General features: G+C 44.2%; 1 protein-coding gene across 1 annotated transcript in view; it reads left to right on the forward strand.

Moving 5' to 3' along the window:
* The window catches only part of mgat5b (alpha-1,6-mannosylglycoprotein 6-beta-N-acetylglucosaminyltransferase B), a 1090939-nt gene that overhangs the window by 1042816 nt on the left and 21782 nt on the right, over nt 1-26341 (forward strand). The window contains exon 13 of the mRNA XM_085963547.1: nt 15499-15645. Within this exon, the coding sequence (XP_085819673.1) occupies nt 15499-15645 (147 nt within the window). The remainder of the gene's footprint in view (nt 1-15498; nt 15646-26341) is intronic.

Raw genomic sequence — 26341 nt, forward strand, 5'->3', positions numbered from 1 at the left:
GCATATCCCTCACTCCACCAAGCCAGGGGACAAACCCTGGTTCAACAACGAGTGTAGAAGAGCATGCCAGGAGCAGCACCAGGCGTACCTAAAAATGAGTGTCAACCTGGGGAAGCTGCAACACAGGACTACATGCATGCTAAAAAGAGGAAGCAGCAAGCTATAGACAGGGCTAAGCAATCCCACAATCAATGGATCAGATCAAAGCTCTGCAGTCGTGAATGGTAAACCATTAAACAACTAACGGAAGGAGAAGGCTCCAAGAATATCCCCATCCTCAATGATGGTGGAGCCCAGCACATGAGTGCAAAAGACAAGGCTGAAGCATTTGCAACCAACTTCAGCCAGAAGTGCCGAGTGGATGATCCATATCGGCCTACTCCCAAGGTCCCCACCATCACAGAAGCCATTCTTCAGCCAATTCAATTCACTCCACATGATATCAAGAAATGGCTGAGCGCACTGGATACAGCAAAGGCTATGGGCCCGACAGCATCCCGGCTATCGTGCTGAAGACGTACTCCAGAACTAGCCCCGCATCTAGCCAAGCTGTTCCAGTACAGCTACAACACTGGCATCTATCCGACAATGTGGAAAATTGCCCAGGTATGTCCTGTCCACGAAAAGCAGGACAAAACCAACCCGAACAATTACCGCCCCATCAGTCTACTCTCAATCATCAGCAAAGTGATGGAAGGTGTCATCGACGGTGCTATCATGTGGCATTTACTCACCAATAACCTGCTCACTGATGCCCAGTTTGGGTTCCGCCAAGAACACTCGGCTCCCGACCTCATTACAGCCTTGATCCAAACATGGACAAAGGAGCTGAATTCCAGAGGTGAGGTGAGAGTGACTGCCCTTGACATTAAGGTAGCATTTGACCAAGTCTGGCATCAAGGAGCCCTAGTAAAACTGAAGTCAATGGGAATCAGGGGGAAAACATTGCACTGGTTGGAGTCATACCTAGCACAAAGGAAGATGGTTGTGGTGGTTGAAGGTCAATCATCACAGCCCCAGGACATTGCTGCAGGAGTTCCTCAGGGCAGTGTCCTAGGCCCAACCATCTTCAGCTGCTTCATCAATGACCTTCCCTCCAACATAAGGTCAGAAATGGGGATGTTCGCTGATGACTGCACAGTGTTTAGCACCATTCGCAACTCCACAGATAATGAAGCAGTCCATGCCCGCATGCAACAAGACATGGACGACATTCAGGATTGGGCTGATAAGTGGCAGGTAACATTCGCACCACAGAAGTGCCAGGCAATGACTATCTCCAACAAGCGAGAGTCTAACCACCTCCCCTTGACATTCAATGGCATTACCAGCGCTGAATCCCCCACTGTCAACATCCTGGGGGTCAGCAATAACCAGAAACTTAACTGGACCAGCCACATAAATACTGTGGCAACAAGAGCAGGTCAGAGGCTAGGTATTCTGCAGTGAGTGTCTCACCTCCTGACTCCCCAAAGCTTTTCCACCATCTACAAGGCACAAGTAAGGAGTGTGATGGAATACGCTCCACTTGCCTGGATGAGTGCAGCTCCAACAACACTCAAGAAGCTCGACACCATCCAGGACAAAGCAGACTGCTTGATTGGCACCCCATCCACAACCTTAAACATTCACTCACTCCACCACCGTGGCTGCAGTGTGTACCATCTACAAGATGCACTGCAGCAACTCGCCAAGGCTTCTTCGGCAGCACCTCCCAAACCCGTGACCTCTTCCACCTAGAAGGACAAAGGCAGCGGGCGTATGGGAACACCACCACCTCCAAGTTCCCCTCCAAGTCACACACCATCCTGACTTAGAAGTATATCGCCGATCCTTCATCGTCGCTGGGTCAAAATCCTGTAACTCCCTACCTAACAGCACTGTGGGAGTACCATCACCACACGGACTGCAGCGGTTCAAGAAGGCAGCTCACCACCACCTTCTCAAGGGCAACTAGGGATGGGCAATAAATGCTGGCCTTGCCAGCGACGCCCTGATCCCATAAACAAATTTTTTTTTAAATTGCGTCCGCCACATTTCGCAGCAGAAGTGCGCACACCGGATGCCATTTTGGTCCCCAAACTGCACCTGTAGCAACAACAACAACAGCAACAACTTGTATTTATATAGGGCCTTTAACATAGTAAAACGTCCCAAGGCGCTGCACAGGAGTATTTTAAGACAAAAAGTTTGACACTGAGCCACTTAAGGAGAAATTAGGGCAGGTGACCAAAAGCTTGGTCAAAGAGGTAGGTTTTTAAGGAGCCTCTTAAAGGAGGAAAGACAGGTAGAGAGGCAAACAGGTTTAGGCAGGGAATTCCAGAGCTTAGGGCCTAGGCAACAGAAGGCACGGCCACCAAAGGTTGAGCGATTATAATCAGGGATCCTCAAGAGGGCAGATAGGGGAGCGCAGATATCTCGGGGGTTTGTGGGGCTGAAGGAGATTACAGAGATAGGAAGGGGCGAGGCCATGGAGGGATTTGAAAACAAGGATGAGAATTTTGAAATCGAGGCGCTGCTTAACCAGGAGCCAATGTAGGTCAGCGAGCACAGGGGTGATGAGCGAATGGGACTTGGTGCGAGTTAGGACACGGGCAGCCAAGTTTTGGATGACCTCAAGTTTACGTAGGGTGGAATGTGGTAGGCCAGCCAGGAGTGCATTGGAATAGTCAAGCCTCGAGGTAACAAAGGCATGGATGAGGGTTTCAGCAGCGGATGAGCTGAGGCAAGGGTGGAGACAGGCGATCTTACAGAGGTGGAAGTAGGTTGTCTTTGTTATGCTGCGGATATGTGGTCAGAAGCTCATTTCAGGGTCAAATATGACACCAAGGTTGCGAACAGTGTGGTTCAGCCTCAGACAGATGTTAGGGAGAGGGATGGAGTCAGTGGTTAGGGAACGGAGTTTGTGGCGGGGACCGAAAACAATGGCTTCGGTCTTCCCAATATTTAATTGGGGAACATTTTTGCTCATCCAGAACTGTATGTCGGACAAGCAGTCTGACAACTTAGACACCATGGCGGAGTCGAGAGAAGAAGTCGTGAGGTAGAGCTGGGTGTCGCCAGCGTACATGTGGAAACTGACTCTGTGTTTTCAGATGATGTCGCCGAGCGGCAACATGTAGATGAGAAATAAGAGGGGCCAAGGATAGATCCTTGGGGGACAGCAGAGGTAATGATGCAGGAGAGGGAAGAGAAGCCGTTGCAGGTGATTCTCTGGTTACGATTAGATAGATAAGAATGGAACCAAGCGAGTGCAGCCCCACCCAGCTGGACGATGGTGGAGAGGCGTTGGAGAAGGATGGAGTGGTCAACCGTGTCAAAGGCACTCTTTGGTAGCACCCAAACAACAGGCGCTACCAATCCCAATTTCACGTCAAGGGTCAAGGCTGTCTCAGAGCGGCTGCAAAACATTTTGGAAGGGGAGGGTGAACAGCCAGTTGTCGTGGTGCATATAGGTACCAACGATATAGGTAAAAAACGGGATGAGGTCCTAAAAGCGGAATATAAGGAGTTAGGAGGTAAATTTAAAAATAGGTCCTCAAAGGTAGTAATCTCAGGATTGCTACCAGTGCCACATGCTAGTCAGAGTAGAAATAGAAGGATATTTCAGATGAATACGTGGCTAGAGGAATGGTGCGAGGGGGAGGGATTCAAATTCCTGGGACATTGGAACTGGTTCTGGGGGAGGTGGGACCAGTTCAAACCGGACAGTTTGCACCTGGGCAGGGCCGGGACCGATGTCCTAGGGGGAGTGTTTGCTAGTGCTCTGGGGGAGGGTTTAAACTAAAATGGCAAGGGGTTGGGAACCTGAGCAGGGGGACAGAGGAAAGGGAAACAAGGATAAAAACAAAAGATAGGAAGGAGAAAAACAAAAGTGGCAGTCAGAGAAATCAACGGTTTAAATCAAACATGGCCACAGTAAATAATAATTCTAATAGGTCTAAGATCATTAAAAAAACAAGCCTGAAGGCTTTGTGTCTTAATGCGAGGAGCATTCGTAATAAGGTGGATGAATTAGCTGCGCAAATAGAGGTAAACAAATATGATTTGATTGGGATTACGGAAACATAGCTCCAGGGCGGCCAAGGCTGGGAACTCAACATCCAGGGGTATTCAGTATTCAGGAAAGATAGGCAAAAAGGAAAGGGAGGTAGGGTAGCATTGCTGGTTAAAGAAGGGATTAACACAATTGTAAGGAAGGATATTAGCTCTGATGATGTGGAATCTGTATGGGCAGAACTGAGAAATACCAAGGGGCAGAAAACGTTAGTGGGAGTGGTATATAGACCTCCAAACAGTAATGCGGAGATTGGGGATGGCATTAAAAGGGAAATTAGAGAAGCGCGCAATAAGGGCACAGTAGTCATCATGGGTGACTTTAATCTACATATAGATTGGGCTAACCAAATTAGTAACAATACTGTGGAGGAGGAATTCCTGGAGTGTTTACAGGATGGTTTCCTGGACCAGTATGTCGAGGAACCAACCAGAGATCAGGCCACCTTAGACTGGGTATTATGTAACGAGAAAGGATTAATTAGCAATCTTGTTGTACGAGGCCCCTTGGGTCGGAGCGATCATAATATGATAGAATTCTTCATTAAGATGGAGAATGAAGTAATTGACTCAGAGACTAGGGTCCTGAATTTAAATAAAGGAAACTACGATGGTCTGAGGCGCGAGTTGGGTAGGATTGATTGGGGAATGACACTCAAAGGGTTGACGGTGGATAGGCAATGGCAAATATTCAAAGACCGCATGGATGAACTACAGAATTTGTTCATCCCAGTTTGGCATAAAAATAAAACAAAAAAGGTGACTCAACCGTGGCTAACAAGGGAAATTAGGGATAGCATAAGATCCAAGGAGAGGACATATAAATTGGCCAGAAAAAGCAGTGCACCTGAGGATTGGGAGCAGTTTAGGATTCAACAAAGGAGGACAAAGGGATTAATTAAGAAGGGGAAAATAGAATATGAGAGTAAGCTTTCAGGGAACATAAAAACTGACTGTAAAAGCTTTTATAGATAGGTGAAGAGAAAAAGATTGGTGAAGTCAAGCATAGGTCCCTTGCAGTCAGAATCAGGGGAATTTATAATGGGGAACAAAGAAATGGCAGACCAATTAAATACATATTTTGGTTCTGTCTTCACAAAGGAGGACACAAATAACCTTCCAGAGATGTCGGGGAACATAGGGTCTGATGAAAGGGAGGAACTGAAAGAAATCAGTATTTGTAAGGAAATGGTGTTAGGGAAATTGATGGGATTGAAGGCCGATAAATCGCCAGGGCCTGATAATCTACATCTTAGGGTACTTAAGGAAGTGGCCCTAGAAATAATAGATGCATTGCTGATCATCTTCCAACATTCGATGGAATCTGGAACAGTACCCATGGATTAGAGGGTAGCTAATGTTACCCCACTATTCAAAAAAGGTGGTAGAGAGAAAACGGGGAATTACAGACCGGTAAGCCTGACATCAGTAGTGGGGAAAATGCTAGAGTCCATTATAAAAGATGTAATAGCAGAGCACTTGGAAAACAGTGACAGGATCGGACAAAGTCAACATGGATTTACAAAAGGTAAATCGTGCTTGACTAATCTACTGGAATTTTTTGAGGATGTAGCTGGTAAAATAGATAAGGGAGAACCAGTGGATGTGGTGTATTTGGACTTTCAGAAGGCTTTCGATAAGGTCCCGCATAAGAGATTAGCGTGTAAAGTTAAGGCACATGGGATTGGGGGCAAGGTATTGACTTGGATAGAGAACTGGTTGGCAGACAGAAAGCAAATAGTTGGACTAAACGGGTCTTGCTCCAGTTGTACAGGGCCTTGGTGAGACCACATCTTGAGTATTGTGTGCAGTTTTGGTCGCCTTATCTGAGGAAGGATGTTCTTGCCATGGAAGGAGTTCAGCGAAGATTCACCAGGCTGATACCTGGGATGGCAGGAGTGACGTATGAGGAGAGATTGGGTCGATTGGGCTTGTACTCGCTGGAGTTTAGAAGAATGAGAGGGGATCTCATTGAAACTTATAAAATTCTGACAGGACATTGACAGACTGGATGCAGGAAGGATGTTCCCGATGGTCAGGGAGTCCAGAACCAGGGGTCGCAGTCTAAGGATAAGGGGTAGGCCATTTAGGACAGAAATTAGGAGGAATTTCTTCACCCAGAGAGTGGTGAACGTGTGGAATTCTCTACCACAGAAGGCAGTGGAAGCCAATTCATTAAATATATTCAAGAAGGAGTTGGATATATTTCTTAAAGCTAAAGGGATCAAGGGGTATGGGGAGAAAGCAGGGACCGGGTACTGAATTTGGATGATCAGCCATGATCGCATTGAATAGCGGAGCAGGCTCAATGGGCCGAATGGCCTACTCCTGCTCCTATCTTCTATGTTTCTATGTTTCACGCCCTCCTTCTTTACTCAATTCCGAGCAGCTTTTGTCTACTGTCACAAACACTCCAAGGCACAAAATTTCAGCTTGTATTTTTCAATTGATGTGAAAATTTAGACTGCCAGTCATCAGCATTATATCGTAGCAGCTTCTTTTAATCTCAAGCATTTGTCTGAATACAGCACTGTAAGCTGATTTTTTTTCTTTTGCTGTTGACCTTCGGGACCAGAATGCCAAAAACCTGTCAGAAAATAAAAGGAGTGAATGTGTGCTTTGCCTCCCTGAAGATTTAACTTGCAATTCTTGCAGAGGTAAACACTATTTCAGAGTGGTGCTTGGTCAGTCTTTCCTTCGAGCTTTTATTTCTTAATTTTTAAGCTGCAAATTAGACAGTTGATCTCAAGGCACGAACTTACATTAATATCTGTGCTAATCACAGGTTCACTGATTAGTATGAGTCGGAATAACCACAGGGTCGGTGGTTAAACCATCCCATTCTGTCCCATAAGAAATAATTAAACAATGTCATTGTCTAATTTCTGATTCCTAGGAGATTAAACAAACACGATGGGCTGGATCTTGCTGGAAAAATAATGGCATGTTAACGAAGCACACCATTAATAATGTACAAATGAGTCAGGAAGTTCAAGCCATTAAGAGATACGGTGTGAGTTGCAAATCTTCAGAACTTGCTGGTCTATTTATGTCGCTCCGCCGTTTGCTTGGCACAAATGGCATCTCGCCCTTAGCTTTCCCATTATTTTCAAGAACTTGCTGGATTTGTACATTAATTTCCCATTAAACTCGTCGCAGAATGTTAAGCCTAGTAATTAACAGCATAGACACTTTTTTTAATGATGTGATAATTGTTAATGTAATACTAATCAACCTCTGAGGCCCAGAAATTGAACAGTTTAAACTGAGGAATCTCATTCCTTCAGGTGGTAAAATGTTCTTAGAGATATAAACAAAAATTCTTAATCAAATCTTTCTCACCCTCTCTTTATTCACTTTCTGTACCAGATTTGACTCTAATACACCCACTCTAATTCACCCTCCTTCTCAGTTGTTCCTCTGTTTCTTTTTCAATCCTTAAATCTCATTGGTTAAAGATAAACTGCTGGTCCCACTGTCCACTGAGGTCCCAGATGCCTTATTTCCCTCACCACGCCGTTATCAGCTCACAGTTACAGCGCAGCATTTTTTTGAGCTTACGAATGGAGGAAAAAATCTAACTAACAGGGTACGGCGTAAGATGCCCCACTCCAACAAGATCCGGCCCAATAAAATCTACAGTGCATAGCAACCTGTTTAGTCAGAATGAGCTAATGCAAGTTGATACTTTGAATTCTTTTTTTTTTGGAAGAGTTTACATTTATATATTATGAGGCAATTGTACATTTTGGTCATAGTGCTTGCAGAGGAGATACATTGAAACATCAGGGTTCTTTGATGTTGTGCTTGCACTGAGATTGATGTGGGTTTAAAGACTGAAGCAATTTCTTCTTGGTGCACGATTCTATTGGTAGGAGAATGAAGACATCCTGCCTACAAGTGAAACATAGGAAGAGGAGTAGGTTATTCAACCCCTCAAGCCTGTTACGCTATTCACTTAGCTAATGGCTGATCTGTGCCTCAACGCCATCTATCCACCTTTGCTCCATAGCACTTTATAGCTTTACCTAACAAAAATCTATTGAACTTGTTCTTGAAACTTTCAATTGACCCAGCATACATAGCCTTTAGGGGGAAAGAGTTCCATATTTTAACTATCCTTTGTGTGAAAAAGTGCTTTCTAATTTTACTCCTAAATGGCCTTGCTCTAATCGTAAGATTATGTCCCCTTGTTCTGGATTCTCCCACCAGAGGAAATTGTTTTTTTGTATCTACGCTATTTATAATTTTAAACAACTCAATTGGATCACCCCATAGCCTTCTTAACTCAAGGGAATAAAACCAAATTTATGCAACCTGTCTGTAATGATCAATAACATGTCATTCTATAGTGGACACTAGGTGGAGCCGTAGAGCTGTATATAGCTATATGTATAAGACTACACTACCCAGCTGTATATATATTGGCCTAGAAATTCAGTGGGCTTTGCGCCCAGTTACCGCCCAAATAGGGTTTCTGCGCCAGTGTAAGAGGGTGCGCTGATATTCAGTGCTGCGGTAATGGCGGCGGTAGCCGGTAGCGCTGCGCCGACACCGATGACGTCATCGGTGTGCGCAGTGCCCCGGTTCCGCCCCGCTTCCGGTCCAAACCCCATATTTAGTTGCGGCCGCCTCTTCTGCAGCGGCCGCAAACAGCGCTGGAAAAACGGGGCCATACTGCTGCGCTACTGGGGCGCTTTAAGGTGGAGGTGCGGCCGGCCACTTTTTTGGCGGCCGCCTGCCCGCACCTCCTTCCCCGGCCTCCTCCACCCCCCCCCCCCCCCGCGGCATTGCCGGCTGCTTTCCGCGAGCCCGGCACTTCTCCGTGGTGCCGGGCTCATTTGCCGGCACAATCCAGCGGCGATCTCGCTGTTGCAGGCACCTCCCCCTTAAGAGAAGGAGGAGGCCTGCAGTACCGCAGCCTGCCGCTCCGCAGCGGGTGGCGCTGCGGCACCTAGCGCGCCGATATTCAGTTTCAGCGCCCCAAGCGGGGGCGCCGAAACCCTTGAATAGCGGCCGCCTTCGAGTTGGGGCGCTGAAACTGAATTTCCGGCGGGCGCAAGTGGCTCCGCACGCAGCGCTAACTTTTGGGCGTTAGCCTGCTGGCGGGCCTTAACTGAATTTCTAGGCCATTAAGACTACATTACCCATGAGGCACTAGGCTACCCACAAGGCAGCAGTCAAGATGGAAGCCTCCTCAGATACTGCAGCTAGTCCACATGTGCTCAAAAGTAACTGGCAAAAGCTAGCTGTGTTCATAATAAGAATGTCTATTTATTAATGAACATAAGATGGTACCAGGGTGGTGAAGATCTGCTGAAAATTGTGAAAAGCGAAATGAAGACACATCAGACTTACCCGTGTTGAGAAGATCCACACGTGAAGTAAAAGAGCCTGATAGACTTAATCTTTGAGTACAATGTAAAGCTTTGAAAATGTGTTGACTGTATTGAAAATGTTTATGTTTATAGAGCACTAACAAAGTGTTACTGATATTATCTTTATTGTTTTCTTGAAAGTTGATTGATATTAATTTTGTTAAACCTCAAAGAAAGGGGGATGTAATGATCAATAACATGTCATTCTATAGTGGACACTAGGTGGAGCCGTAGAGCTGTATATAGCTATATGTATAAGACTACACTACCCAGCTGTATATATATTAAGACTACATTACCCATGAGGCACTAGGCTACCCACAAGGCAGCAGTCAAGATGGAAGCCTCTACAGATACTGCAGCTAGTCCACATGTGCTCAAAAGTAACTAGCAAAAGCTAGCTGTGTTCATAATAAGAATGTCTATTTATTAATGAACATAAGACTGTCCTCATGATTTAATCTTTTATGTGAATCTTCGCTGTACCTCCTCCAACACCAATATATCTTTCCTGAGGTTCAGTGCCCAAAACTGAACGCAGTACTCCAGATGGGCTCTGACCAAGGCTCTGTACAACTGAGACATCACTTCCTCACTTTTGTATTCCAACCACCTTGAGATAAAGGCCAACATTCTACAGGAAACATCCCGACGGGACCGGGATGGTGCCGGTTGATTAAAAATTCTGGATGACGGAGAGGGTTATCTACCGAGGCTATTTTTAACAAACAAAGAGTCAGACTCCTGTTATTGAGGTGTTCAGACTTCCGACAGCGCCAAGAAGCCGAGTAGTGGCAGTTTGGAGAACTACCCCCACTGACTAACTCGGCCACCACAGGAGACTCGGACTCGGCAACATTTCCGGTTATTGAGTTGTTTTCGGAGTGAGAATTTTGCCGGTTAATAGAGCATTCCGGCTATTTAGGTGCCGTTTAAACGAGAGTTTCCTATTAGCCTCTTTGATTACTTTTTGTACCTGTGCACTAGCTTTGAGTGATTTGTGTTCACCTAAATCCCTATTGGTTGGGGTCATTGTCCTGGCTTGTCTATTTATAGTACTCTCTGAAACCCATACAATGTAAATCTTCACTCTTGATTGAATTTGAATTCTGAATGAACCTTGTTGTGCATATCTCTCAGATACAAAGTCCTAATGTTACAAAATGTACTGTGGGTTTCATAGCTTTATGAAGGTGATGTCAGTATTGTGCAAATACAAGCAAAGTGATGTCACTCTCTCTCACACATACACATACACACACACACACACACATGTTCTACAGGGAAAGTGGACACATTTCCCAGTATCCTAAGCTAGTACAAAAGAGGCATACCTGCAAAATGCATTATTGGGAGTTTTTTTCACCAGCATAAGAGGATCTGAAGTCCACAGAGGTTCTTTGACACAAGTTGAGGACTATTTGCAATGCATTTCCAGTAGTGCAATGTGATTTTATTGTTTGCGCTCGATTTTAAACAAACTTTGGAGCACATTCTGCAAAGTAGACTATTAAATGGTAATTAGCTCCTAGTTAGTTGTTTTTCATTTTCAGTGCAGAAAATAATCATGTTCCTGCTCAGTGACATTATTGCAATAAAGCTATTTGCTTCATTAAGCAAAATGGTTTTTGGTACTATATATCATATATTTGCAATTCTGTCATTTTGGATGTAGTGAGTTTTACAAAATCAAAAATGTCTGTTAAAACCTCCAAGCTAAATGTACACAAATGATCACTATATTCTCTGCTAAAGGCAAGTTTTTAATGAGCTGGTTGTATTAACATTTTACAAATTTATTATGGCACTAACCTAATATTCAGTGGTTAATAATAACTAGACAAGTAAGTTCAGCTATAATTAACTCTGGGAGGTTGTTATTACCTTTTTGATAGGACACTGGATAACACAATGGAATCTGAGTGGAAGCTATGTGAATCTTTGGAAATTCAACCTCCTGTTTTAAGTTAATCATAAAGATATTTTTACAGGTTTAAAAGAAAGTGGTGTAAATAGATCACTGTGGATTTGTGCTAGCATATCCTGTTGATTGCTGTTCATTTGTAAAGAAATGAATGCTGGATCTAGCCTCTCTTGATAGTTCAGTGCTGCATATTGATCACTATCAGATAATAGATACCATAGATACAGGAAATGAATGATGTGTATTGTGTAGAACTATCTACAATCCTTTATTATAATCAATAGCATGAAGGCATCATTCATCCTGCTTATGTGCTTCAGTAGTCCAGATAATTTCAACTTGCAAATTGCTTGAACCTCTGAACAGTATATAGCGCTCTTTAAATCTTCTTCCATTGCATCTGGTTTGCAGTTGTTGCCCCATTCCCTCTAACCTACAATGAAAACCACTTTCTAATAAATGCTTAGATACGTACAACAATGCTCACTGCTTATATTATCTCATCTTGTTTCAAAATATTGTCCTTCCTACTCATACTCTATTAGGTGGAAAGGTACAATATGCCAATATTGTACAATTTGTTTAGGCATACAAAGACAAGGTGAAAGGAAAACAGAAAGAAAGCAATAGAGAACATTAGACCAAGAGAATCGGGAAACTAGTTACCACAACAAGAGTGAGGGCTAAAGGCAACAGAGTGAGGTAAAAACAGCAAGGAATCAGACAAGGATAAACATAAACAACCCAATCACAACGACTAAATAGTGAACATCTCAACTAGTGCATCATGGAGTTTTATCCAGTGAACGGAACCCACTGATCAGGTATTCATCTGGGCACAATCAGGCTCTACTGTTGTGGATTGAGATAACACATTTGATGGCAGCAGCTTTCCATTGCACACAAAGAAATCAGATCAAACTTTGACTCAACCGTGTCAATCTTCAGAGTTCCAGGCTTCGACTTACTGGAGAGGGAAAAAGCCTTCAGAGCTGGTTCACAGCTTATCTATGGACAATGTTTTTCTCGCTTGCTGTTGCTCCAAAACCCGGTAGGCTCAGAAAGGATGCAAGTAAAATGTTTTAAACTTTTCCTTTAAGAAAAAATATTATAGATACAATAGGTTATAGCAAAAATAAACTAGTTAAAAAATGAATATAGACAGAAGAGTGGGATGGAGGAAAACATTGACCAGAAGTAGAATTCTCAAAAATATTTTAGAAAGAAAGACTTACATTTATATAGCGCCTTTCACAACCACAGGACGTCCCAAAGTGCTTTACAGCCAATGAAATACTTTTGAAGTGTAGTCGCTGTTGTAATGTAGGAAACGCCGCAGCCAATTTGTGCACAGCAAGATCCTACAAACAGCAATGTGATAATGACCAGATAATCTGTTTTAGTGATGTTGATTGAGGGATAAATATTGGTCAGGACACCGGGGAGAACTCCCCTGCTCTTGTTCAAAATAGTGCCGCGGGATCTTTTACGTCCACCTGAGTGAGCAGACGAGACCTTGGTTTTAACGTCTCATCTGAAAGACGGCACCTCCGACAATGCAGCAATCCCTCAGTACTGCACTAGTACCCACAGGAGTGTCAGCCTAGATTTTTGTTGTGGTGAAATCATTTGGGATGGTGAAAACATTTAAATTAATAAAAAGAGACATCAAACTCCATTTTTTTACACAAATGTTCCCATTGTCTGTAAACGTTCCCTGGGATCCCTCCAACAAAGGTTTCTGCAGTTGAATGCAGATCCAAAAATGTATTTTAAATAGTATTCTAATTGTTTATTTTACTGGTGTGTAGTTAATATTACAGTGTTTGTTAAAACCATTCCTGACATTTGAATAACTTTCTTACTGTAACATGGATGTTTGTTTCAGCACTGAAATGCATGAGCTGAAACTTTAAAAGCATGCTGACTCAGGGAGTTGAGAATTTTCCATGGCCCTGAATTTAAACAATCATTTTTTATAGTCTATGTGAAAAGGGTTTAAATGATGAATTATTCCAGTGCTTTTTAAAATTATTTTTATTAAGTTAACATGATCTTTATTATTTTGTACTTTTTTCTTCATGCTAAAGAGTAGGGTAATAGCCTGAATCAAATCATATAATAAGGTCATTTCAAAAAATGCCATTGTATTTTGGGGGCAAGTACCCATATGGATCATTGGTAATTTAGGTGGCACACCCCTCAGCTATTGTGCTGTTATTGTTAACCAGAGATTGCTCTAGTGTAATAGCACTCTATGGAATGCTTTGACTGCACTGCTTGTTTGATGCTTTGTTAATATAAGCTTGGGAATTACAACGTGTGCAATATTACCATTGGGGGCTGGATTTCCCACTGGGACTCCACCCATTTGTAGGCAGACACCCAACATTGTTCAGAAGAAAATGGGGCAGAGAGGCCCAGCGCCACATCCTCGCCACCAAAACATTCCTCTGGCTTGTTCCTGCCTCTCACTGCCACCCATGCCAGCCATCCACCCATTGCTCACCCTGCCACAGGTAAATGATGGTGAGGGGATGATGTTTGGAACTCCAGCCAATTTCCCCAGATTGCTGCCTTTGTACATCACGGAGAGCAAGGTAGAAACATAGAAACATAGAAAAATAGGAGCAGGAGTAGGCCATTCAGCCCTTCAAGCCTGCTCCGCCATTCAATATGATCATGGCTGATCCTCTATCTCAATACCATATTCCTACTCTCTCCCCATACCCCTTGATGCCTTTTGTGTCTAGAAATCTATCTATCTCCTTCTTAAATATAGTCAGTGACTTGGCCTCCACAGCCTACTGTGGTAAAGAATTCCACAGGTTCGCCATCCTCTAAGTGAAGAAATTTCTCCTCATCTCAGTCCTAAATGTCCTACCCCGTATCCTGAGACTGTGACCCCTCGTTCTAGACCCCCCACAGCCAGGGGGAACATCCTCCCTGCATCCAGTCTGTCTAGCCCTGTCAGAATTTTATACGTTTCAATGAGATCCCCTCTCATTCTTCTAAACTCTAGTGAATACAGGCCTAATCGACCCAATCTCTCCTCATACAACAGTCCTGCCATCCCAGGAATCAGTCTGGTGAACCTTCGCTGCACTCCCTCTATGGCAAGTATATCCTTTCTTAGGCAAGGAGACCAAAACTGCACACAGTACTCCAGGTGTGATCTCACCAAGGCCCTGTATAACTGTAGTAAGACATCCTTGCTCCTGTACGCAAATCCTCTTGCAATGAAGGCCAACATACCATTTGCCTTCCTAACTGCTTGAAGGTAGGAAAGGAGGAGGTGGCAAGGAGACTGTGGTGGCAAAAGGAATCATTGTAATGGAGGAAAGGAACATGATATCTCCTAACTCCTCTAACTGTTTTGCTTTTCAACCAATAGGCAGGTACATTCAGAGCTTAATTAAAAATATTGGCAGGCACATTTTCTCTCCCCTTTATATCTTGCTCCACCCACGTGAGGTGCTACATCAAGTGCCCGGCTGCAACCACAGGATTTTTCCACACACAGCAGCACAGAGGGAACACCAGGAGCCCATCCTGCATATGTGATTGACGCAGGAAAATGAGTTGGAGTCATGGCCGGGTCGAACTGGTAGGCAGAAGCTTCATCCTGACCCACCTCCGGCAGCAACCCCGCCTTGAAAGAAAATTTCCCCCCTCAATGTGTTTGTACGATAATATCATACAGCGTTCACCTGTTTAAAATAAATGTGTTAGTGACTCCATTAAAATAAGTGGATAGAGGAATTTGACAGGAATGTGTTAAATGTTCATACCAAGAATCATTTCCAGGCTATGGAGTCACAATTGGTGCTCAAATCATTGAAAGCCTTGGTACAAAATTTAATATAGAACCTGGTAGTGGTAGGATGTGTGCCTGAAGTATCAGTCCATTTCTGATAGACGTTTAAAGCCCAATTTCAACCCAGAGCAGAAATAGGGCGGCCGAGGGTTGAGGCAAACCTGAGACTTGGGTTATTTTAACTCTCGGGCCTCACCCGCAATTGTCCGTTGTCCGCCCGAAACTGGGCACATTCTGTCTTTGGCATCTTCCTGCTTGAACATTGTCATATCAGCCTTGCATTCCTAACTATTTTTATCTTTTGCTCTGATTTTATTCTCTAGCTCTTCATCGGATTGGGGTTCCCATACGAAGGACCTGCCCCTCTGGAAGCCATTGCCAATGGGTGTATTTTCTTGCAGCCCCGATTCAATCCCCCTCACAACTCAAAAAACAATGAGTTCTTCAGAGGAAAACCCACATCAAGAGAGGCAAGTCTGAGCATTCAAATGAATGGTATTCTCAAAGGCGTGCATGTCACAGAAGTAATACTTGTCAAAGAAATTCCTAAAATAAAAAAATATTGTTCAGTGTTGTAGGTAGTAAAGAAAAGTCCCTAGCGCTAAAAATATAACTATTACATTTTGAATATATCTTCCATCATCTTCAACACAACAGAAAGCTGATAGAATGGGTGTAAATTTGAAATGCTTTGGCCATGCAATTACAGCATGAGATACTGGCGTACGAACAGTTAATGTCATTGTCTCCAATCACAGTCTCCATTATCTTAGTCGAAGTATTAACCCACTTATTTTATCCAGGTTACACCTGTACTAAAATGGCAAAGAATTTCAAATCGGCACAGTAAGCATTCATATGCTACATCCCATGACATAGCCCTTTAGGTTTTTAAGTTTATATTCACTTTCCAGCTATTCATTGTTTGAATGGAATTGAATCAACGTTTCTCATACAGTCTAAAGACACTTGCACAGTTTCACATGACTTTATGCTGTTCTGTATCGTTTAATACGTCGAGCTGATGTACATTTCAAGCCTCTTTTGCTAGTGATTAAATTCTCGGCGGGGGGGGGGGGGAAATCTCCTCGGTGTTTTCAGCGCATTCACAATGTATAAACCGTGCAAGAAAATTAGGTGGAAGATGTTTCAGCCCATTTTGCACCATTAAAACGCTTCCCTCAGGTTCTCCTGCACTTGGTGAGCCTTCCGTGATCCACATGCCAAGTGTCCACTGATCTCATTAGCATATGTCGGAGTGAGGGCCAGCTGTGAGTTTCCTGTGCTTGCACTGCTAATGCAATCTGGATAACTTAGACCAAGATACATAAGGGCCAGCAGCTTCCAGGATCAGCTGACCAAGGTGGAAGTGAGGAGTTTTTGAAGTTAAGAATCTGGAGAGTTTAAACACTGATTTCTACAGCTGGGAAAACGCTTTTTTTTTGTATTTCTAGTCTACAAGTACCTGCACTTGCTTCTAACAGTGTCAGCCAACTGGCATATTTTCAGACCCCTCCCCCTGCTGTAGTCAGGGTTTCTCAGGCGTAGGTATGGCATTCCCCATGGGCATATAACATTGTTTGCCATTATCATAGAGGAGGAGGAGAAGGAATGCAGGATGAAGCTAAGGAGAGTCAGGCACCATTTAAGGAGGATGCGGCCCACAAGATATTATCACACCCCATTAAACATACAGCAGCCCGGGTCGTACGAGGAACTTTCTGAGGAACTGAGCAGAAGTAGAATGTAATTCAGCATTGACGCAATACTGCGTCTCTGACCTGCTGCAGGAAGCTACGCTTCTCTGCCCACGCTGTTCTCTCAGTGGCTGTGAAGGCGTTCACCACCCCCAATCTGTATGGCACAGGGTCATTTCAGGCAGCCCCGGGGAATCTATGTAACATCAGCCAGGCAGGAGTAGAGGCATGAATTCACCGGGTCACTTGTGCCCTTCATGGAGAGCGGGCCTTTGGCATTACATCAAGGCGGCCGCGAAATAGAACCATATCGTTTTTATGGAGTTTCTTGCTTCCCAAAGGCCTAGGATGCAATCAATGGCATTCCCATTGCTTTGAGAACACTCACAGAACACCCGCTTGACTATATCAATAGGAAGGGCTTCCACTCCCTCAATGTCCAGATTGCATGTGACAACAATCAAAGGGTCCTGTACGTCAACGCCCGTTATGCAGGAAGTTGCCATGATGCCTTCCTCCTTCATCATTTTGGCCCTTGCTGACCTCTTCAGCGGAAAGAATCTAATCAACAGATTATTTATGGATGACAAAGCATACCCCCTGCTCCCGTGGCTAATAACTCCACTAAGAATGTCCCAAACAGCAGCAGAGGAGTGCTACAATGAGGCACATGCCTCTACTAGACTGGTCATTGAGAGGACAGCGGGGTGTTAAAACCAAGCTTTTGCTGCCTGTACAGGTTGGGAGGGGCACTGCAGTATGTCTGTGATAACTCCATGTAGTGAAACAAGGAACTCGAAGAGGCGAGATAGTAGCATTAGTTCATGAACAGCCAGTTGTCGTGGTGCACATAGGCACCAACGATATAGGTAAAAAACGGGATGAGGTCCTAAAAGAAGAATATAGGGAGTTAGGAGGTAAATTAAAAAATAGGACCTCAAAGGTAGTAATCTCAGGATTGCTACCAGTGCCACGTACTAGTCAGAGTAGAAATAGAAGGATATTACAGATGAATACGTGGCTAGAGGAATGGTGCAAGGGGGAGGGATTCAAATTCCTTGGACATTGGAACCGGTTCTGGGAGAGGTGGGACCAGTACAAACGGGACGGTTTGCACCTGGGCAGGGCCAGGACCGATGTCCTAGGGGGAGTGTTTGCTAGTGCTGTTGGGGAGGGTTTAAACTAAAGTGGCAAGGGGTTGGGAACCTGAGCAGGGAGACAGAGGAAAGGGAAACAAGGAAAAAAGCAAAAGACAGGAAGGAGAAAAATTAAATTAGAAGGCAAAGAACTCAACGGTTTAAATCAAACATGGTCACAGTAAATAATAATTCATATAGGTCTGAGAGTGTTAAAAAAACAAGCCTGAAGGCTTTGTGTCTTAATGCGAGGAGCATTTGGAACAAAGTGGATGAATTAGCTGCGCAAATAGAGGTAAACAAATATGATTTGATTGGGATTACAGAAACATGGCTCCAGGGTGGCCAAGGCTGGGAACTCAACATCCAGGGGTATTCAATATTTAGGAAGGATAGGCAAAAAAGAAAGGGAGGTGGGGTAGCATTGCTGGTTAAGGAGGGGATTAACACAATTGAAAGGAAGGATATTAACTCTGATGATGTGAAATCTGTATGAGTAGAACTGAGAAATACCAAGGGGCAGAAAACGTTAGTGGGAGTGGTATATAGACCTCCAAACAGTAATACGGAGGTTGGGGATGGTATTAAAAGAGAAATTAGAGAAGCATGCAGTAAGGGCACAGCAGTCATCATGGGTGACTTTAATTTACATATAGATTGGGCTAACCAAATTAGTAAAAATACTGTGGAGGAGGAATTCCTAGAATGTTTACGGGATGGTTTTCTGGAACAATATGTCGAGGAACCAACCAGAGATCAGGCCATCTTAGACTGGGTATTATGTAATGAGAGAGGATTAATTAGCAATCTTGTTGTACGAGGCCCCTTGGGTCAGAGCAATCATAATAGGATAGAATTCTTCATCAGGATGGAGAGTGAAGTAGTTGACTCGGAGACTAGGGTCCTGAATTTAAATAAAGGAAACTACGATGGTATGAGGCGCGAATTGGGTAGGATTGATTGGGGAATGTCACTCAAAGGGTTGACGGTGGATAGGCAATGGCAAACATTCAAAGACCGCATGGATGAACTACAGACGTTGTTCATCCCAGTTTGGGATAAGAATAAAACAAAAAGGCTGACTCAACCGTGGCTAACAAGGGAAATTAGGGATAGCATAAGGTCCAAGGAGAGGGCATATAAATTGGCCAGAAAAAGCGGTAACCCTGAGGATTGGGAGCAGTTTAGGATTCAACAAAGGAGGACAAAGGGATTAATTAAGAAGGGGAAAATAGAATATGAAAGTAAGCTTGCAGGGAACATAAAAACTGACTGTAAGAGCTTTTATAGATATGTGAAGAGATAAGATTAGTGAAATCAAGTGTAGGTCCCTTGCAGTCAGAAGCAGGGGAAGTTGTAATGGGGAACAAAGAAATGGCAGACCAATTAAATGCATATTTTGGTTCTGTCTTCACAAAGGAGGACACAAATAACCTCCCAGAGATGTTGGAGAACATAGGGTCTGATGAGAGGGAGGAACTGAAAGAAATCAGTATTTGTAGGAAAATGGTGTTAGGGAAATTGACGGGATTGAAGGCCGATAAATCCCCAGGGCCTGATAATCTACATCCTAGGGTACTTAAGGAGGTGGCCCTAGAAATAGTAGATGCATTGCTGATCATCTTCCAAAATTCGCTGGAATCTGGAACTGTACCCATGGATTGGAGGGTAGCTAATGTTACCCCACTATTCAAAAAGGGTGGTAGAGAGAAAGCGGGGAATTACAGACCGGTAAGCCTGACATCAGTAGTGGGGAAAATGCTAGAGTCCATTATAAAGGATGTAATAGCTGAGCACTTGGAAAACAGTGACAGGATCGGACAAAGTCAACATGGATTTACAAAAGGTAAATCGTGCTTGACTAATCTACTGGAATTTTTTGAGGATGTAACTGGGAAATAGATAAGGGAGAACCAGTAGATGTGGTATATTTGGACTTTCAAAAGGCTTTCGATAAGGTCCCGCATAAGAGATTAGCGTGTAAAGTTAAGGCACATGGGATTGGGGGCAAGGTATTGACTTGGATAGAAAACTGGTTGGCGGACAGAAAGCAGAGAGTAGGAATTAACGGGTCTTTTTCTGAGTGGCAGGCAGTGACTAGTGGGGTACCGCAGGGATCGGTCCTTGGACCCCAGCTATTCACAATATACATTAATGATCTAGATAAGGGAACTAGATGTAATATCTCCAAGTTTGCAGACGACACAAAACTGGGTGGGCGTGTGTACTGCGAGGAGCATACCGAGAAACTCCAGGATGATTTGGACAGGTTGGGTGAATGGGCAGAAGCGTGGCAGATGCAATATAACGTGGATAAATGCGAGGTTATCCACTTTGGTGAGAAAAACAGAAAGGCAGACTATTATGTGAATGGCAATAGATTGGGAAAAGGGGAAGTGCAACGAGACCTGGGTGTCCTTGTGCACCAGTCACTGAAGGTAGGCATGCAGGTGCAGCAGGCGGTGAAGAAGGCAAATGGTATGTTGGCCTTTATAGCGAAAGGGTTTGAGTACAGGAGCAAGGATGTCCTGCTGCAGTTGTACAGGGCCTTGGTGAGACCACACCTTGAGTACTGTGTGCAGTTTTGGTCGCCTTATCTGAGGAAGGATGTTCTTGCCATGGAAGGAGTTCAGCGAAGATTCACAAGGCTGATCCCTGGGATGGCAGGAATGACATATGAGGAGAGACTGGGTCGATTGGGATTATACTCGCTGGAGTTTAGAAGAATGAGAGGGGATCTCATCAAAACGTATAAAATTCTGACAGGTCTGGACAAACTAGATGCAGGTAGAATGTTCCCGATGGTCGGAGAGTCCAGAACCAGGGGTCATAGTCTAAGGATAAGGGGTAAGCCATTTAGGACAGAGATGAGGAAGAATTTCTTCACCCAGAGAGTGGTGAACCTGTGGAATTCTCTACCACAGAAGGCGGTTGAGGCCAAATCTTTAAATATATTCAAGAAGGAGTTAGATATATTTCTTAGAGCTAAAGGTATCAAGGGATATGGGGAGAAGGCAGGTACGGGGTACTGAATTTGGATGATCAGCCATGATCTCATCGAAAGGCGGAGCAGGCTTGAGGGGCCAAATGGCCTACTCCTGCTCCTATCTTCTATGTTTCTATGTTATTAACAACTGCGTAGCAAACATACAGGCCTGCATCCTTACATTCCAGCTTCCTGACCTTAACTAACAGCAGTACCAGCTACAGCACCACCTGGTGGATAACCTTAATCATAACATCCCAGATTACTATAATGTCCCAGATCAGGTATCAAGAATAGTTATAGCTTGCTGTGCCTTTTACAACTTCACACTTCAGGAAGGGCTGTACTTTGACGGGACTGATGGGGAGGCCCTTGCTCAGTTGGAACCAGAACTACATGGGACAGATTATCATTTTGACCAGCACTCAGAGACTAATGCAAGGGATCATCGCTGATCATCTCTGAAATCTTCTCTTCTGTGTAACACAGTCCACCTTTGACACTACAGCCTGACCTCCTTCTCCCCCACTTGCAAGTAAAAAGACATTCCCTCAAACTACTACCCCTCCTATGACATGACAACACATCAGTCCTCTTTTCCCCTACATGACCGTGACAGTATCATTACCTGAGTAAATAAGTCAGCACCAAATAAATGCACACTTTCCTGTCTGACTAGCCTTCATGAATATCAAAGACCCATGTCAGTGCAGTCTATTTTAATACAAAAATTGCAAAATGCAGACAATCACCCTACTCTTTCCTTACACTGTGCTTCCCCTGGGCGCCTACACATGTCTTTCTACCACCTAGTCCAGTATTCCTTCTAAGTGCCAACTGCGGGTCAGGATTGCAGGAGGTGGTTGGCTCCTCATGCTGTGCAGAAGGGTCGTGGGACTGAGGTGGCCCTTGTCTCATGTCAGCATGCTCCTAGGCAGCTTGATGTCACTTCCCCCATTCCACTGGCGTAGTGCTGTGAGGTCTGGCATTTGCTGCTGTCCTGAGAGAGGGAAGAATCATGCAACTACCACTCCTGGGGGGGTTTTTCCTAATCATCCTCTTCACCATCATCATCTTCCTTTTCATGTGCTTCCCATTTCTGTGGTGGATCTGCAGGAAAGGAGGATAGAATCCAAAACCCCAATTTTAACATAACCCGCCCAGCTGGTATGGGGCAGATTTGGGTCAGACACCTGCATTACACTCCATTGGCTTCAATCAGACAGGGTGTAAAACGAGAATCCGACCTAAACCCGCCCATCCCGGCTGGGTGGGCTAGGATAACATAGGAACAGGAGTTAACCACTTAGCCCCTTGAGCCTGTTCCACCACTCAGTGAGATCATGGCTGATCTGCGACCTAACTCCATATACCCGACCGGCCCATATCCCTTAATACCTTTGGTTAACAAAAATATCAGTCTCAGATTTAAAATTAACAATTGATCTAGCATCAATTGCCATTTGCAGAAGAGCATCAGGGCTTAATAATGGATAAGCATTACCCACTTGGGATTAAGGCAAAAGGGAAGGGGGTGGATGTGTGGTGCTTCAGTGATGCCAGGCGAACGTGTAGGTGCTTAGTCAATAACCTGGCATTGCCAAGACGTTACTGCCCTCACCATCTCTCAAGGCAAGAGCTGAGTGCCTCCCCACGGGCTCCATGGCCTTCTCCACAAACGTATTTAAGGTTGGGGAAGTCTCCTCCAGTAACCTGCCTGATGTGCTAATTTGTCCTGCAAGAGATGGAATAAATTAGGGTAAAGCTGGCAGTTTAAGGAGGGGTTTTCGTGGGGTGGGAGAGCTGAAGTAAGAGATGTGGGGTGGGAGAGCTGAAGTAAGAGATGTGGGGTGGGAGAACTGAAGTAAGAGATGTGGGGCTACGAGGCTGTTAAAATGGAAATAGGTTTTAGGGCTGTGCATGTAAATATGTGAGGGTAGGAATCATGCATGAGTTAAAGCCCCCCGTTAACCAGAGGGCATTGTGAAGTTTGAGTTGTGCGAGTGTTGCTGTAAGAGGGTGAAGAATGCACTTGTGCCCAGGTTGGGCAAGGACGGAAAGGCAGAGGTGTGTAATGTGTTACCTTGCCTGCCCAGCTGCAAACGTGGAACCTTTTGCAGCACTGTTCTGCATCCCTGGGGGTGAGGGGGTTGGCCCTGTGCGCCAGTGTGTTGGAAATTAGGGGTACCTAAAATGTATGTGGTTACACAAATGAAATTGTGATGCGAATAATACTGTATTTAGATGATTGTATTAGAGCTAGAGATAAAAGTGTCTTCAGACTAGTATTAGAGTAGCTGGACAGATGCTTAAAATTTGCCTATGTTTTTGATTCCCTGCAGATATAACATTCCACACAGTGGCAGTCACATATGACCTTGCTTCCCAGGCTAGCTGTCTGCTGTTTGTGTGCTAGGAAGGCTGCTGAGTGTATCTTTAATTTGGCCAACCAAGGCCCAATGTCTATGTTTCTTCCATTACCGCTAATAACCATATTATAATGCTAAGTTAGGATTTTGACTCTGTTGAACAAAACCGCTTGCTAAGATGCATAAGTTAACCAGTGTGTGAGAATAGAATAGAGGGTATCTTTGGGAATTTAATCATTCATTCCATGGTCTGATAATGGAATGAAATAGTTAGTTTGCGCAGCTAAGTTGCATGAACAGCTTTGAACATAAATAACTGATAACAAGCAGCGACGAACAATTTGAAGGTGGAGAATGGTATGTCTGACTCCAAACTTGGGAGGACAGGGCCAGATGAGATGAGGGGAAAACTCCTCAGCATATTCTACCACAGGTCCACCCCTAAAAAGAGTATTAAAGAAAGACCTGAAAAGCCCCTGATGCTGACGTTGGAATGGAGAGCTCCCAAGAGTGGATACGCGCTGACTTTGGTCTAAAACTCTTGGGCAGTTCAAGAAGGAAAGAGAGAGACACACGAGACGAGAAGGAGAGGTGTTCGTGCACGCCGGCCGTCTGGCCGATCGGGACCGGTACTCGCTACTTGTCACGGTCGTATGTTTTTACTGTATAACTAATGTGTTATATTCCGCCTTAACCTCTGATTGAACAAAATATACCCACCATATTGGTTGCAGTCGATCCTGATTATTCGAAAGACCAGAGAAAAGCTAATCTCTACAGTGCCCTGCTCCCTTCAGGTGGTATGAGTGATATTTCTGGGTGGCTTGGTGGCACCCACAAACAAGTCCCTTCCTCCTGCCTTCAATCCCCTCCAAGAGGGCTTAGAGGTCTGAATGAGTGAAGTTCTCCATTCTTCTCTGACTTGGTGCCAATGGCCTGCTGCCTTGTTGATGCTGATGTTGTCATAATTCCCCAAATGTATGTTCAAAATATTGCGAAGCATGCAGTGAAGTTATGAGGGTGAAGTGAGAGAGCCAAGGGCTGTTCTTTTCTTACATAAAAATAGAAAATGCTGGAAATACTCAGCAGGCCAGGCAGCATCTGTGGAAAGAGAAACAGAGTTAACGTTTCAGGTCGATGACCTTTCGTCAGAACTGGAAAAAGTTAGAGATGTAACAGATTTTAAGCAAGTGCAGGGACAGGGAAAGATGGGGGGTGGAGAAAGAACAAAAGGGAAGGTCTGTGATAGGGTGGAAGGCAGGAGTGATTAAATGACAAAAGGTATGATAGTACAAAGCAAAACTATTCTTTTCTTAGCTGGTTGGCCCCAGCCTGCTGCTGAAGTGTACAGGCTGGGCAGTGTTTTTAAAGAATGCAGATGAGTTTCCGCGCAGTTCAGCTACTTACTCCCGTTTTACACAGGTTTTATGTCAATGCAAATGAGCAGGCCCAGGAAACCTGTGTGTAAATTTCTCTACAGGGAACTTCGTTTAAAGCAGCGTAACTCACTTCAAGGAAATACTAGCCCGGCTGTGGTTTCTTTAAGTAGAAAATAGGCTAAAACAATAACAAGGTTTGTGTGCAGTTTTATAATCACAGATTTAAAATGTTGCTTGAATGCTCATCACCTCAAAAGCTGATGCTTTTCTTGTCTAAAGGCCGCTTCACTGGTGGTGAGCTGTGGTTCACTCTCCTAGTTCAGGTTATGAAATTGCGGTCTTTGTTCATTTCAGGAAAAGGTATGCATGCGTATAAATGATAATGCCAGTGTCAGGCTCATTTTCTAATGTTTTCCTGGCCATATACTCTAATTAATGTTGGTCGTGTTGACTGCTTTAAAATCACTTACCACAAGGATGATTGCGGCTTCAGTTAACCAGTATTAAAATTATGGTAGTCTGTATTTGTAGTCTTGTTTCAATCACATTTTATTACATAGAAACATAGAAGATAGGAGCAGGAGTAGGCCATTCGGCCCCTCGAGCCTGCTCCGCCATTCAATGAGATCATGGCTGATCATCCAAATTCAGTACCCTGTCCCTGCCTTCTCCCCATATCCCTTGATCCCTTTAGCCTTAAGAAATATATCTAACTCCTTCTTGAATATATTTAATGAATTGGCCTCAACTGCCTTCTGTGGTAGAGAATTCCACAGGTTCGCCACTCTCTGGGTGAAGAAATTCCTCCTCATCTCTGTCCTAAATGGCTTACCCCTTATCCTTAGACTGTGACCCCTGGTTCTGGACTCCCCCGTCATCGGGAACATCCTTCCTGCATCTAGTCTGTCTAGTCCTGTTAGAATTTTATAAGTTTCAATGAGATCCCCTCTCATTCTTCTAAACTCCAGCGAGTATAAGCCCAATTGACCCAATCTCTCCTCATACGTCATTCCTGCCATCCCAGGTATCAGTCTGGTGAATCTTCGCTGCACTCCCTCCATGGCAAGAACATCCTTCTTCAAATAGGGCGACCAAAACTGCACACAATTACACCTGGAATAAAAACTTAGTACCAGTAATGGTGACCATGACACTACCGGAGTGTCGTAAAAACCCATATTGTTCACTAATGTCCTTTAGGGAAGGAAGTCTTCATCCTTACCCGGTCTGGCCGATATGTGACTGCCGACCCACAGCAATGTGGTTGACTCTTAACTGCGCTCTAAAATGGCCTAGCAAGCCCCTTAGTTGTATAAGGCCGATCACCAGCACCTTCTTAAGGGCAATAAGGGATGGGCAATAAATGCTGGCCTTGCCAGCGATGCCCACATCCTGTGAATGAATAAAAAAAAGCAGATCCATTAATTGTGGCATATTTGGGTTACCATAAATATATTATGTTATCTACACTAGCTTTCGATGATTGATGGGAGGCTCTACTGTTAGTTAGCTAAGTCATTTAGTTATGGTTGCAGCACAGAAATACCCTGATAGCAGTCCTTGCAGCCAGCAGCTGCGGGAACCGATTTGTTTTTATAG

The sequence above is a fragment of the Somniosus microcephalus genome, chromosome 21 (assembly GCF_052327205.1).
Source record: "Somniosus microcephalus isolate GS21.2 chromosome 21, FLI_Smic_1.0, whole genome shotgun sequence".
In the NCBI taxonomy this organism is placed as follows: Eukaryota; Metazoa; Chordata; class Chondrichthyes; order Squaliformes; family Somniosidae; genus Somniosus; species Somniosus microcephalus.